At 36.0% G+C, this 15549-nt stretch overlaps 5 protein-coding genes across 6 annotated transcripts; 2 read left to right on the forward strand and 3 right to left on the reverse strand.

Annotated features, from left to right (window-relative positions):
• The first annotated feature begins 2346 nt into the window (after positions 1 to 2346).
• LOC110860873 (pancreatic lipase-related protein 2) lies at positions 2347 to 4171 on the forward strand. Its single transcript, XM_022109990.2, has 9 exons — positions 2347 to 2650; positions 2729 to 2877; positions 2953 to 3219; positions 3284 to 3394; positions 3455 to 3485; positions 3559 to 3576; positions 3663 to 3694; positions 3774 to 3930; positions 3996 to 4171. Exons 1-9 carry the CDS (start codon positions 2457 to 2459, stop codon positions 4054 to 4056), a joined length of 1020 nt encoding a protein of 339 aa, XP_021965682.1. The 5' UTR covers positions 2347 to 2456; the 3' UTR covers positions 4057 to 4171.
• Positions 4172 to 4428: 257 nt separating this feature from the next.
• Positions 4429 to 5600, reverse strand: LOC110842115. Its single transcript, XM_022087827.2, has 4 exons — positions 5265 to 5600; positions 5073 to 5198; positions 4834 to 5007; positions 4429 to 4754 (listed from the first exon to the last, which is right to left on the reverse strand). Exons 1-4 carry the CDS (start codon positions 5367 to 5369, stop codon positions 4566 to 4568), a joined length of 594 nt encoding a protein of 197 aa, XP_021943519.1. The 5' UTR covers positions 5370 to 5600; the 3' UTR covers positions 4429 to 4565.
• A 694-nt stretch (positions 5601 to 6294) lies between these two features.
• Positions 6295 to 9055, reverse strand: LOC110863213. Its single transcript, XM_022112469.2, has 4 exons — positions 8660 to 9055; positions 8443 to 8576; positions 7291 to 8378; positions 6295 to 7199 (listed from the first exon to the last, which is right to left on the reverse strand). The coding sequence occupies exons 3-4, from the start codon at positions 7598 to 7600 to the stop codon at positions 6628 to 6630; spliced, it is 882 nt and encodes a 293-aa protein (XP_021968161.1). The 5' UTR covers positions 7601 to 8378; positions 8443 to 8576; positions 8660 to 9055; the 3' UTR covers positions 6295 to 6627.
• Positions 9056 to 9842: 787 nt separating this feature from the next.
• On the reverse strand, positions 9843 to 12022 carry LOC110860257 (E3 ubiquitin-protein ligase DIS1). 2 transcript variants are annotated; one of them, XM_035852724.1, is made up of 5 exons: positions 11879 to 12022; positions 11100 to 11587; positions 10839 to 10999; positions 10509 to 10747; positions 9843 to 10443 (listed from the first exon to the last, which is right to left on the reverse strand). In XM_035852724.1, the coding sequence occupies exons 2-5, from the start codon at positions 11567 to 11569 to the stop codon at positions 10255 to 10257; spliced, it is 1059 nt and encodes a 352-aa protein (XP_035708617.1). In that variant the 5' UTR covers positions 11570 to 11587; positions 11879 to 12022; the 3' UTR covers positions 9843 to 10254. The 2 variants fall into 2 exon arrangements, with proteins under 2 accessions (XP_035708617.1, XP_035708621.1); XM_035852728.1 differs by lacking the exon at positions 11879 to 12022 and adding an exon at positions 11661 to 11799.
• Positions 12023 to 12584: 562 nt separating this feature from the next.
• On the forward strand, positions 12585 to 13944 carry LOC110863025 (short-chain dehydrogenase/reductase ARMGADRAFT_1018421). The gene is made up of 3 exons (XM_022112234.2): positions 12585 to 12809; positions 12878 to 13273; positions 13346 to 13944. The coding sequence occupies exons 2-3, from the start codon at positions 12887 to 12889 to the stop codon at positions 13751 to 13753; spliced, it is 795 nt and encodes a 264-aa protein (XP_021967926.1). The 5' UTR covers positions 12585 to 12809; positions 12878 to 12886; the 3' UTR covers positions 13754 to 13944.
• The last annotated feature ends 1605 nt before the right edge of the window (positions 13945 to 15549 follow it).

Raw genomic sequence — 15549 nt, forward strand, 5'->3', positions numbered from 1 at the left:
GTAGGTCACGAATTTCATTGTGAAATGAATACAGAAACATAAATTCTGTACGGCATCATCGCGTTGTACCCATGCCGTTCAAGTAATTTGTATCTTGAATTTGACCTTTATCTGCTCTTGAGGAATATTAGACAAATTTTGATATTATTAGCTTTAAAAATTAAAAATTAAGATTTATTTAGTTAATTGTGAATTAGTATTCCATATTAAACTCTCACTCAATTTAAATATTAATATTTGCTATCTAACTTGTATAACTGTATTTTAAGTATCTGTTACGAAATTAATCTGCATATATTGTTGAATGTCAATAAATAAGTAAAGTAGCCGTTTCTGTTAGTTCAGTGGGTTTAAGAAGTTATGAATTTCTTTCATGAACAGAGAGTATCGTACCGTAAATTTTCTGTGAAAAATTAAATAGAATTTCGTCGCTTTCAAACTTCTTATTCTTAATCTCACTCTAAATATATTCGCTTTGTGTAATTATTGAAAAGAGTTAAACTTTCTAATACATAGTAAGCTAAACATTTTTCTTCTTTCTCCCTTATTAAACCGTACATAGTACGACTTTCACTCCTCTGATATTTAGTGTGAGGTCAGACTCCTATTTACATATTTACTGTAAATTAAAGGAAAATAAAATTTCTTTCTTAAAATGTTATACGATTCTTGTGCATGCATATAATGTTATACACATTTCAAATATTACTGATAAACGTTGGGTACAGGCATTGACCTCAGTCAATTTTAAATAAATATGTCAAAGTTACAAAAATATGAGTTTTTCCAATTACATATAACTTTCCAAAAACACCTTTGCTAACAATTACATATTTAAAAAAAATGGCGTGCAACCATGAAAATATTTCCTGTGACATACCAACAAACCGATGTTAGCAAAGCCGATATTATATGTAGTATCATGAGACAAATATGTGTGTGTGCACATATTCTTGTATGTACATAAATACATGCATACGCTATTCAACAAAGCAAAATGTTTCAAGTATTTATTGAATTAATGATTAATTTTAAAATAAAATCCTTGCAAGATGATTGATTGATGATTGATGATGATTGATATTTGCATAAGCCATATGTCAGCTTGCTAAATTTTCAAAATGAACCTTGAGTTAGTAAATTTTTCTTCCGAATTTTACGAGCCAAATTGATTATTGGCTATTGCTTCCTCAAAATTGGCATTGACCCAATTAAATACCTAAAAAATATATCTACAGTACCTATAAATACAGCTTATAGCTACCATTCACACTCACCGGACCCTGGAACTCATTTACATATTTACTTACATTATCCGAATTCAATCAAAGCTTTCGACTTGTAACATGTTATCTGCAAAATATTTCATTCTCTGTGCTGCAATTCTTGCCCCAGCCGCGTGCATCTTACCTCCAGTAAGAATACATACATAAAATAACCAAATCACAATTGCTAAATGCACTGTTACCAAATTACGATTTACTATTTCAACCGTTGTATGTCAAAATTTGCAGGGCATCTGGCTGCCTCTTCCAGGAATAAATTTCGGAGGGTCCAATGCAGTGGCGTGTTCAGCAACGGTTTGCTGTCCGGCGTCCTGTGCAGCAGCGGCCTGCTCGAATCGATTGTGTGGACCTGCACCAGGAACTCCGGCCACAACCTGCATGACCACCACGGTCTCTCCGCTTTGTACGGCGGCAGGGTGCACGGCTGCGATGTGCGGAACTACGGCTTGCTCTACAACTCCGGCCAACGTTTGTCCAGCCACGTTGACAGCTGGATAGTTTCAGAGACGTGAAAATCCAGGGATGACAAATATTTAAAACCAGCTCCACTTTAAAAATATACAATTGAAACTAAATACATATGTAATTCTTGTACATTATTTAGATGTAGATTCTAACAGGAATAATTAATGACCGCAACGTGTCTAAACAAATCAGCGACTCGGATTCCTTCATACTGCCTTAAAACATGCCTGGTTCATTAATTCCATAATGCAGGATAAGCTCTTAAGGATTAACTCGAGAAAATTCGGGAAATGCTGACTAGAATTCAAGGGCCAATTATGCATACATACTGCAAGATTGTCTGATACCATGGATTCGAATGAACGGATAGTCGTAATTGCCAATGGCCTTAGCAGAGTCATTCAGCACCTTGTCCCACGAAAATTATTTACTTCGCATAGTAATTCCATAAAATGATACTGCATGCGCATGTGATATTTCGGAAAGCATTAAAATTATTTATAATCAGGTGTCACGCCATTCTCGACATCTATCAAGTCTTGTGTGATATGTGCTATCAGACACGATTTGTAATTTAGATAACAGGAGAATGTCACAACTCTCTCCTCAGAATATTCTCGACAAAGTAGGCAACTTGAATTGAGTTTGGTCAAAGCAAATTTATTTCAATTGCGCACGATTTTGGAGTCGTATTTCTGAATCATCATGTCGAAATATCGTGAGGTTTTTGTTCTTGTTGTTCTAATCGTACTTGGATATTCGAAAAGCATTGACAATAATGACGTCGTTTGGTTCCCCAATCCAAATGGTGACGGTACCCTGATTCCTGCCCACTTGACACCTTCCCCTGGGGCACAGGCTGGAAACCCTGCCGATATCCATTTCCTTCTTTACACGAAGTAAGTCGACTCGGCAAATAATAATAAAACTTGAATAGTTATTGGTTCTTAAACGTCTACTTTCCTATAAATATCTAGAAATAATAAGGACACGTACGATGAAATATTTGCTGATAATGTTGAGTCAATTGACGCATCCAATTTTATTGACGGGGCTCCTGTTAAACTCTTAATTCATGGATTTGGTAGCAATTATACTCATAGCTTTCCAAAAAATCTTCAAGTCGGTTAGATCTCATTTTGTCCAACGAATATAAATTAACCCAATGTATAATTATAGTAGTACTTTGTCTCTAAAATAGACTACGTATCGGATGCCATGACGGAAACTTATAACGTGATTCTGATGAATTGGTCAATTTTATCCGACTCCCCCGATTACTTTACAGCAGTCGCCAATGCTCAGATTGCAAGTGCTGAAGCTGCAAAATTACTAAAGGTTTTGGTGGACCTTGGAAAGACCTCTTGGGATAAAGTTCATTTAATTGGGTACAGTTTGGGGGGTCAGGTTGTCGGACAGATTGGAAACCGTATTCAGAAAATGGCAGGCATAGTTAACCGCATTACAGGTAAAGTCTGTTAAACTTATGTTTGGCAAAACTGCAAATTTGCATATTTAACATGTAATTCTAGCTCTGGACCCCGCACTTCCCTTGTTTGATGTCGCACACCCGGAAAATAGGACAAGTCCTGATGATGCTGTGTTTGTAGATGTGATTCATACGGCTGCAAATGGAATTTTGGGTAAGATTTTCCTCATCTTTGTGTATTTGGGGTTAAATGCATAGATTTATTTTTTACTAGGGTACTGGGATCCTTTAGGTCACATTGATTGGTATTAAACTGCATATTCCAATTTAATTATATTATATTTACTTGCACATATTTTATTATACTTAATTTTTTAGGTATCCCAACGGTGGACGGTAATTTTATAAATCGTACTTTACCCATGAGTGGATACATACGTATAAATGTACACATTCACGTCTTTTTGTTATCCTATATTCAGGTATCAGCCAGGATGTGGTGTGGACCCTAGTGGTAACCGCTTCTAACTTTTATGATTCCTTGAATGTTCTTTAATTGAGTATGGCCGATATAATTATAAATTATCGCACAGGTTCCTGCGCCCATGATCGAGCCCCAGCGATGTTCATGGAGTCTGTGTTTTCGCAACTTAAATTCTTCGGTCGACAATGTGAAGATTACGATTTGTACAAAAACGGCGACTGTGATAGCAATGCGCTAGAGGAAATGGGACATCATACGCCTTCATTGTTAGCACATACAGTTTTTTCAAGTTTACTCAATTGAATTTTATAATTCATTGTTTATTTCCTAGTGCCCGTGGTATTTATTTCTTGGACTCCAATGCGCAGCGCCCATATGCCCAAGGACCATAATATGTATAGTAATAAATATTTACATATATTCAGCACGGTGCGATGTGACCATTAATGACCTATTAAAGATGCATATTCAGATTAAATCCGAGTATGATGTTTGCACTGAAAAAAATCGAGCGATTGACATATCTAAAAGAATTCCAATAAGAGTCTAAGTCCAAGTGTTTATTGATAAGTTAATTCTTGCATAACTCACGTGCATATCTGCAAGTACCATAATTAAATATACACTAGTCGTACATACATAGATACACACATACGTAAATATATACTTCACAGTATAACACATGCATGAAGTCACAAAACTCGACGGCATTCTCGCATCTCTTGCTTTGTTTTCATAGGTCATGAAATACCTAATTTATTTTCTTAAAATTAAAATTGTATTCAAAAATTAAATTTTTTTAAGTCATATCCTATAATTTTTCATGTTGTAAATATGGCATAAGTCAAATCACCATAATTTTTCTCTATGTTTTATTATTTATTCAATATTAAGCACATTATTACAGTACACCCATGAGGAAAGAAAATGTGAATAATGCAAACATAGAATTTAATAAGCCCTCAGCACTCTTCATGGCAGCATTATCTGCAGGAAGGAACTCAATTACGGCGGTCCCTTTGTGTTCTTGACCATGATAATCGAGATCGTCACAATCTCCAAATGCCATCAAAACGAAGATTGATTGTCCCTAATGGTGATAGATATTCGTGAATCTGAGACATAAATTTATGTATTTCTTAAGTATTCATCCCTAATGTTGAACTTACTCGAACTACTTGGATGTCATTTCCATCCATGGGATTGAGCTGTTTTGTCCATTCCATTGTTGTAACGTTCACCTGTGTTCCACCCACGGTTTCAACTTGTTCAGTGACGCTAACAAATTCCCACGCTTTTCCTTCGTATACACCAACAATTCCGGTTGCTGATCCGATCAAGAGCTGGATAACACGAAGTAAAATATAGAATTAGCACAAAAAATTGGGATGAAATTTATGCATTATACTTGGTTGTAGGGTGTATCGACTTGATTAACGTCGACGTAGAGGAGTGAATTATTTCCTAGCGTTGTTGGCGTTGAACTTGGCCTCAACGTAGTTGGGGTTAGCGGCACCTGGCGCACACCAGCGACCTGTAATTAATTTACCTGGTGTATAAAATACATAGATAACACAGCGAAAGCGTAGATTTGAATTACCATTAATTGACCTCCATCCATCCCTCGCTTGGTGTTAATTCCAATTCCGACCCACCCCGGGGTTGTGGCCACGGATTTAAAATTGATCTTTACACAATTCTCCATGTTAGGGAATATCCGTCAAATCCGGCCTGGCCTGATTGACCTGTCGCCCAACTTATGCAAACAGCGACAACTACAACGAATTGCGTGCTAACAAATTTGAACATATTTGGGGTAATAATTCAGCAAAGTGAGAAAAAAAGAATGTGCCCAGTGAACCGAGAAAACTTATTTGACAATAATGAACGTCATACCATTTTTATATGTCGGCAATATCAACTACACAATTAAATAAACGAAAGCTGGTATTAGTTTACCGGCTTAATTTGACGAATTGTACCCGAATTTGCTCTTATCAATGGAAAAACATTTGTACCAATAAGTACCATTAATATACTAATAAAAATTTTATTACTATCAATTATTTGTGCTATCAGACAAATATTTCTGGGAGTCTAATTATTCAATATACATACGCAAAGTTACATTGTACATATTTTACCTATTCGTTTATATTTAGTCATGCAATCTTGTCTCAATAGAAAGTCATGTTTAAAGACGCATATAAAATTTTGGTGGGGGCTTTATTGATTATTTTTGGGTTTTAAGCCTGGCCTACGTTAGGCTATTATTTATATAATTGTTTATTATATAAATAAACAATTTGTGCTCCTAATTCTGCTGCAAATTCCACATTGATTTATTAGTACTACTGATCATGCTTTGAGTTGATGGGGTTTTGCGTGTATGATGAAAAAGAAAGCTATAAAATAAATTGTATCACACTTTTCTACAATCAACGAGAATATCTGTAATAAAAAGATAAGCCAATTGCATTCGCATGTAAATTTTAGCAGAAAATCAGTTCTGTAAAATTCCTCGACGCTGATAAATTATTATTGCAGTATGAATCATAAATTATTACGAAATGACCGTACCGAAATACCGACACTTTTGTCCCACGTGAAAATAAATATTTTGGCATTGATCCGTCAACTTTCATTCTTTATTAATACAATTTGCATTTTTGTAAATAAGTTAACGATTATATCAGTCCTATTGGTATCACTATTGAGTTAGTCTGCATGTAAGAAAACTATAAACTTGTACATTTTGTGCGGCTTTAGACGTCATAAACTATACATTATTTAACATGACAATTTTTTACTGTAAATTAAGTACGTATACTTGTGCTAAAATACATTTGTAGTGCAACCCGTATTGCATGCGGTATCATGCATTGTAAAAATATCCATCACTCATTTAGTCACGAAAATTAATAAAATAATTTCTATCCCTATTATCAACACTAACTTATTTATCATACTTTAAAAAAACTTTTTAACCAGTTCATTTCTTTTTCAATTTCCATCCTCAGTTTTTCCACCTTGTCAGCAGTTGGATTATCACCCCATCGTTTTATTAACGAGGCCACGTCCCACACCGCAAAGCCGACAGACGCTACTGCTCCCGTGATGGCGATTCCTGTGGCCAATCTTGCCACAGCAATTGATCCGGACGTTGCTGCAGCTGCTGAAATTGATGCTGATGCCGGTGCTGGTGGGGCCGAGTGTCCTAAAGCTTCGGCAAGTTTGGCAGCTTCCTTCGCGTCCAAAACGGCACCAACTTTACTGCTCACGGTCACCGCATCCGCAAGCATGCCTCGGGTCGAGAGCACTTTTGCACACTGGGAATCAACTCCGTGATCTTTTATGAGAATTTCTATAATTTTGTGGGCGTTGTTATCTTGGCTTGATTTCAATTGCTCGAAAAGTTGTCTGAGTTTTGAGTCGTGGTCTTCCCCAAGTTGATTTAATTCGTTTAAATATTCTTTCATTCGCTTTTCCTTGATTGCGTCGGTGGTAAGGTTGACACCAGTTCCCACTAGGACACCTGCATCATAATGTGAATGAAAAATGTTAGGTATATTGAACAGAGGACTAAAATTTTGTACAATTTTGTAAATTTAAATGTAATAATTTACCTGCCAAACCACCAACGGCAAGACCAAGGGACATCCCCGCAGTGACAGGGGCTAAGGCCAAACCACCCAAAATACTACCGACACTAGCACCAGCGGCCAAACAATTGATTGTGGTTCCTACAGTCTTTGGGGCTCTCGTTTTGTCGTGAAGATTTTCGATTTTGGTACGTAATTCGGTTAATGTACTTATCAATTTTTCGTCATGCTCAATAAACGCAATAATAGGAGAACATCCTTCTTGGTAAAATTCTGTGTCTAATCCTTGGTCAAAATCACTCTCGGAACTTGCTAATAATTCACGTTTAGACATTGTGGAATAAAATAAAATTATGTCGAAAATAACTGTATATTTATTAGAAAATAGAAAAATCGTTCACAAATCTAACTTTGTAAGAAAGTAAAGAGAGATTAAATGAGCTCACCAAAATATCACATGTTTTATAACTTTTAGATATTGCATGACAGAGTAAACGTGTTGATTGTATGTATATGTATGAGATCAGTAGTTAGCAAATAAAACGTAAAAAATCTGGCAAGCGTTAAAGAATCCAGCACGCTATGAACTGTATAATACGTGTGTGTCAGTCGATGAGTCATGCATTTCGGGCAAATCTCATTCATCTTAAGTACTGGTTCATAAATAAATAACCATTTTGTACAGATATTCGTAGTGATGATTCTATCTACTAAATTTACCTGGTCATTACATTAGATGTTCTATTATAAAAATTTAATAATTACCCTTTCAATTCCATCCTAACTTTTCACTTTTGATACATTCTGGGCACGTTATCAGTTTCCCGTGAGTTCCGTAACTCGCAATCTTTGACCATTGCTGTGATTTATATGATGGATTTTTGCAGACCTTTCTCAACGAGTTAATTGCATTTACCTTTCTCTGAAAATACTTCACCTTCTGCGTCGGATTCTACGTCCGAGTTATTGTGTTTCTTTAACTCTTCACCGTCGTGATTGTCATTCTCATTGTCGGATTCTTTCCAATCCTCGCCGAACTTATGATCGTTGATGGCCCCTTCCTCCTCTAGCAGGAATTTATCCTCTTCCAGAACAGGGTAATAATCCCCATACTGTGTGTGGCATAATTGGAGATGATTATACTTATGACTCTCAATTTCGTATTGATATTCGTACTCGTCACTTTGCTCCTCCGCATCCGACTCGGACATTTGATGCACAAAGGCTTGATTTGGTTCAACTTCGTAATATTTCAGGATCTGTTCTTCCAGCGGGTCAACTGTTGCGTCAAGGTGGGAGAAATCTCCACCCTGAAATTTGATCAACATAATTATTTCACAGAAACATGTATGTCTAAAATTTTTGTTAAAAGGTGGCCGAATCGATTTAGTACCTTGAGTCTGACTTTCACCATTTTAAAATTAAATTAAAACCTACACAGAATATTCAGTAAATTGTTCACCGCAACTGTTTTTTTTCAAAACGAGAGAAATGGATTTTCACAAGACGAGCAAGTCGTGGAAGTGACAAATGCTCCTCTTTTATTACGCACCGTCAATGTGCACTGCTCCATAACGTTCGTTTGTGTTTTTCGGTCGTTCAGTCAGTGATAAGATAAACGTTTCTTTCAGTGAATGCGTTCCGTATTCGTCTCAATTCCAAGTAATTTCATCGTGATCCATGTAAATTTAACAATGCTTTTATTCTAAAAATTACACGAAGGAGGATTATTCCTTGTTCCTCAATGTGTATTTGTAGATGTACATACAATGGCAATGAACAAAGTGAGCAATGCGATGGGTATTTAGCTTGTGTAGGTAGGTTAGTAGTAAAAAGGTGTAACGTTGGCATTAGAGATGTAGTGGAATTGCATATATAGCGATTCGCCGACACAAAATCGATTGACGTTATGCATAACATGTAAAGAGTTTAACAACGTTGTAAACAAAATGAATCTTTGACTCGACTGCTTGTTATTTACTCTCATCATCAGTTGTAGCACTGTGAATAGTAAAGTGAATGATGCAATTTGAGGACCAGTGAAGTACCAATGCAGCGGTAGTGAATATTAAATATTATCCGATGTGTATTTAAATTCACCATTCAGTAGTCAATAAGATCGGAGAGAAAATCAAACTTCATGCAGTTTAATTTTTTCGATTTAATTTTCTTAGGATTTGTTTCGCTGCATTTTTTTGTTATATAATATTTGTATGCCATAACTTGCGTTTGGCTCTACTGTCTTCCTGGAACTGCCAAAATTTACTTCCTTGATTTCAATTTCTGAATCAAATGTTACTGAAACTTTTAACACTAGCCACGTTTTGCGTTCGTTTGTTTGACTAACATACGTATCTCTATACATAGATAAGATCTAGAATTATTCGAGTCAGATAAATTAGATGGACATGATGATCCCAGATGTCTGTCTGGTGGACAAGGTGAAGAAATGTAAGGTCTAACTTATTGTTAGAGGTCCTGCGCTAAATTGCATAATTATTAATATCGAAGAAACTTGAAATTTTAGGCTCAATTAATTAAACTTTAGTTCTTTCAAAATAATGGACATTCCCAAATATATTTATTATGAACGCATTTATTTTATTACGATTAAGTGAAACATTGCAATTTTCACTGTAAATACATAGGTATTACATATGTAGTACACACGTATGTTATTTTCTATACGTATCCAATAATTTTACAATAATAATCCATTACCTATCCAATAATTTGTAAAAAGTATATTTATTTGTATGACTTTGCTCTTTTTTACGAGCCCTTATTCAGGAAATATATTTCATAGAAATAGTTACAGTTGTTACCCACACTAATATTATTTAGTAACCCAATACATATGTATTTGTATATCTATTAAGATTACAAACCTCAGTCAGTCCCCTATGCAAACTTGATTTGGAAAAAATTCCGCTATAACTTTTTTCAACAGGAGTAACTTCCTGAGCTTTATACCAAACTTACTTATCATTAGTACCTATTAATTTTAATATTTATTGCCCAACTTTCAAGTTCACGTCCTCGGATTATTTCTGTTCCCAAATTGTTCTCGATATCACCTTGACACATATCTAGACAACTATTGATTTGTTTAACGTCCTCTACGTCCATACGAGTCGTAGCTTTAACATTTCCAGCAAAATCAAAGTTAGGGTCCATCTAAACAGAAATTAGATTGTTTATCCATTTATCAATCATATCAATAAATCAATTTTTTAACTTACATCTCCATCCTCATCTTCGGAAGATTCACTTTCATAATCGTCATCAGTATCCTCCTCCTCCTCATCATCGTCATCATCAGATCCAGGGAAGTCAAACTTAATCGTTGCTGCGTACTTGCGACCGTCCTGTGGTCGCCCATGAAATGCGACCCAGACATAAACCCTGTCCTCAACTTGTTTCGCTCGGACCAGAAACTTGGCATTGTCCACTTCCAATATTACGAGGCTTGTCGATCCATCTGTCACAATCAGTAATTTCTGTTACTCTAAGCATGCACAATTTTGCATATGTACATATCTATGTATTTACATGTAAAGTTGTAAACATACCTCGAACCAATTTGCGATCATCCTTTACATAATAATTATTCCAGTGAGGGGATCCTTCGAAATGTTTAACCTTATGAGTATTTATCAGGTGCACCAGGTATTCCGAGAATCGTATCTCAGCATTGTTACACCCGTCCGTTTTCAGGCAACATTCAATCGGCCTGCAAAATTGAAAGTAATGATTTTTTTTCTCGTTTTACTAATACATGTTATTTGATGTTATGCTAATGCTTAATTTTTAAATAGCTTTCAAATCCTTACCGATAATGACAATTAAGCTCATGCTGCTGTGCTCGATAGGCTGTATTTCGATACGTACAACCTTCTGTGGCGTACTCGCAGGCAATCAGGCTGGTAGGTCCAGGGTTGTTATTGCTCGGACTGACCACTGTGTAAGAGGAATTGTTTCTCGGTAATCGAGCAGAGGCCTGGACGATGGGAATGGTCCTGGTCACCACCATTGACCCCACTTGTCTCCGCGTATCTTGACCTTGTCGCCTTCTCCGTTCAATAGCGACAAGATTTTCCGCTAACAAGTTGCGGGATAATCCTTGCGAAAATGAAATTCGACAAACGGGGCACTCATGTAAACGAGGGACATGCGAGGCGCAAATGTTGTGACCGTTTTTGCATTGTTTAATTCCACCAGTGCACATGTCAAGACAGACGCTACATTGCAGTAGTGAGGACAGGCTGGTACCTTCCAAATTGTTAACAGAGCTGTCAGCCATTGTGTAAATGGAGAATATCTATACAAAAAATAAGTATGAGAATTGTTTATTAATTTTGCACGAGAATAGTTTTAATTCATGTTCAGCTAACAGTGAGGCTCGTCCTTAAGTTAAATATGTTTTAGGGGAAGCACACAGTTTAAATAACACGATTATTAGACGCAATTATCTCAATCAGTACACATGAAATGAGAATTTACAGAATTTGTTTCAAGCAACTATAAATTGTAACTGTGAAATGAATTGTCTAAATGTAAAGTGAATGAAATTCAAATTGTATAAAACATGAAATGAAAAACATGGATATACCTTTTTCCAAGAACTTTTTCCGAAATATTGTAGCAAATGTCAAATGCTAGAATGTCGCCTCACCAAATCAGTAGTGATAACTAAATGAGCATTCACGCAAGCAAAGAGGGTTAGCAAGAAAAGGCCAAACTTATTTTTTACATGAAACGTTGGCTAAAGGATAAATGAATGTGAAATGACTCTAATATAAATATAAGGCTAACTAAACAAATGCACACATACCACATACGAAGCATAATATCTGCATGCAGTAAAAACGCTGGTACACGAACTGAATTTTGTATTGTAAGTATAACTTGTTCATTTGATTGCATTGCACTAACACAGATACATATGTTCAATGTTCAATCTCTGCATTTATGAACTCATCCTTCCAAACCAACAAGATCAGGTTTAATTTATATCGAAACGTTCATGTGTAAAATGTTTTGCAAATTTCATCAAGGCTACGAGTAGTCCAACGATAAGTTTTTAAGATTAAAATAATTGATTTGATCAGGTATTATCTAAGGAACTTGATATGCGTATATTCGTTGCTTCCAGCAACTTTATTATGAAGCAATTTTCATGAGAGCTTCCATACAACGAACAAAGGTTTCGTGTAAGCTTTAATGTTGAAAATATTATTATTTACATTTTGCATGCATATATTACGTCATTCATATAGGTATGTACATAGTACATACATACATACACAAGATGTAGGGTGTAAAGTCCAGAGAATAACCGGCAACGAGTTATAGTACATTTATCTCGTACTCAACTTTGTACATATATTTATTTCATGCAGCTGGATACAGAATCTGGATGGAAATATATAGAGTTACCTTTTACCTTACTTACTAATTACTATACTTTTGCAGCATTTACTCAAGTTGAAATTTTTACTTTCTTGAGGAGCTCATCAATATTTAAGCTATATGTATTATTGGTATGCATTTCAAATTCGTCATCTCAATTTGATAATATTTTAACAGTTTATTGTTTCCATTTAAACAGTGAGAAAATATGCAACGAGTCATTCCACTAGTTTGTTTCACCACAAAAAGACAGTTTTCCTGCACATTTCCAAGATTTGCCGGAAAGAAGGCTGCACTTATCGTGGGGGCTGGAGACAGCACTGGGTCCGCTATTTCGAGAGCTTTCGCCAATGAAGGGTTCCACATTTGTGCCGTTCGTCGCAACAAGGAGAAACTTTCTCCTCTCATTTCTGAAATTAGTGGGAAAGGTCAAGGCATAACAGGACTTGGGGTGGACTGCAGGAAAGAAGACCAAGTTCAAGAGATGGTTAAACAAATCGAGACTGACATTGGTCCAATCGAGGTCGCAGTGCACAATATCGGGGCCAATGTTCACTTTGGAATTACTCAAACGACAGCTCGTGTTTACTACAAGGTAAATATCAGAGATCGAAATTTTATATTTTCTTCAGAAATAGTGCTTTACTCATATTTTGATCTGTGTAAGGTGTGGGAGATGGCGTGTTTCTCTGGATTCCTTGTCGGCAAGGAGGTCGCCACCCGGATGCGGGAGAGGGGTGCGGGGACAATAATTTTTACCGGTGCGACCGCCAGTGTGAGGGGAGGCGTTGGATTTAGTGCATTCTCAGGTGCAAAATTCGGTCTGAGGTCGCTATCACAATCCATGGCGAGAGAGCTGGGACCTGAAGGGATTCACGTGGCGCATGTCGTGGTGGACGGAGGGATTGACACGCCGTTCGTCTTTGAGAATTTACCAGGAGCTAAGGAATTAGCCAAGATTGGAGGACTCCTTAATCCTGATGAAATCGCGCAGAATTATATTCATTTATTCAAGCAACCCAAGTCTGCTTGGACACAGGAGATGGATCTTCGACCTTATTGCGAAAAGTGGTAGATTTGTTCTTCTCTGTTTAAGATACATGCGTGTAACTCAATAAATTTTGTTTGGAATATGGCTAATCGAATTTCTGTATAATTCGTTACATGAAGTCAAATTTTGTACAGGAATTTCATAATGACCGAAACAAACATAATTACATATTTCCATTAATTAATAAAGAGATTTATTTTCAGTAAAAAGCCTTATTTATTTAATTAGTTTGCACTTTATTTTTTAGTCGAAGTGAATCGTGCAGGTATGTACATTTATGTATCATGCATCTCATCCTCAGATATCCACATACATATATACATACAGACATATGTATGTATAGTATGTGTGTACATACATATTGAGCCAAATTTTGCATGACAACTTTATTACTGTATCAATTTATGCATACAACACACAGATATTAAAGGATGAACGTGTTAAATTTGCTCTTGAATTGTTTTTTGCGCAATATAATGTCAGTCGTTCTTCTCTTTCAGTTACTACTGCATTTCTTCCTTGCGACATAAACAGTACCGTACCAACCGTGGTATATCGTGGTACCAAATACCAGGCCCGGGGCCCGCAGGGGCCCGGGCCGGGTCTCTTGCTGTACACTAGATAAAATGAACTTTTCGTGTCGACGATTTTACGAATAATTTATTTAAGCTTACAAGGGACACTCACAATCTGTCGTTTGAGTCCAGGGTACCCACCATGTTTTTTAGAATCTACTAGGACCCCAGATGAAGGATTCATTCTTATTTCCGTGTAAAACTCATATTTGGCGCCATGGCGTGGCGCCAAACTTAAAAATTTGCATTTTCGACCAATTTCAAACCCCCATAACTTTTGCAGTTTATGTCGGATTTTTAAAATTGTATGCTTAAAATGATCAGAAAAGTCGAAATTTTAGAGAAAAAAATAAAAATACAAAAATTTTAATTTTTGAGATATTTTTAGCATTTTTTCGACGAACCCGAAATTTCGAAATTTTGCGAAAAGTTAAAAGCGATAATTTTGGAAAAAATTTCATAGAATACGAAAGTTGAACTCCTTGTCATGATTTTTGCCAAAAATTTTGAAAATCCGTCCAGGATTTCAAAAGTTATGGCGGTTTTAAAATGAAAAACCATCAAATTTGGCGAATTTGGCGCCACGCCATGACGCCAAATATGAGTTTTACACGGAAATATGAATGAATCCTTCATCTGGGGTCCTAGTAGATTCTAAAAAACATGGTGGGTACCCTGGACTCAAACGACAGGTTGTGAGTGTCCCTTGTTAGTTTTAAAGTAATTTATTCCAAACAAAAGAGTAGTATTGCATGAGTTTGATTAGTTAAATATTGTGTGAAGTTATTTTTAACTTCGTCAATTTTCATTTTATTGAATTGTAAATAATTACATATTTATAATCTGTATTTGTAGCCGACCAGAGCAATTTAACAATGCATATTAAATATATATGTAGTTATGCAAGGGAATCTAAAGTACTGTCCCACCAAGATCATGTGAAACTGGTCGCATTTGACAGATAATTTCGTGAAACTAACAGATTTAATTGAACACTTGGTTCTAATTATAAGCGAAATACGCAATTATGGAGCGGAGACGGTGCAGTTTTGCAGGCTCATATCCTAGTTTAACCAGGATAGAATGCCACGATATTAATGTAATATCGTGGCATTCTATCTACATATATGTGTATATTTAGAGCATTCTGTTTTCCAAGATTTGGGTACTGCATTTGACTAACTTTGATTTAGTTTCTTCAAAGCTTAATTTAAGCTGCTTAAAACAAATTAGCAAAACAACCTC

Source organism: Folsomia candida, unplaced genomic scaffold (genome assembly GCF_002217175.1).
Source record: "Folsomia candida strain VU population unplaced genomic scaffold, ASM221717v1 Fcan01_Sc001, whole genome shotgun sequence".
In the NCBI taxonomy this organism is placed as follows: Eukaryota; Metazoa; Arthropoda; class Collembola; order Entomobryomorpha; family Isotomidae; genus Folsomia; species Folsomia candida.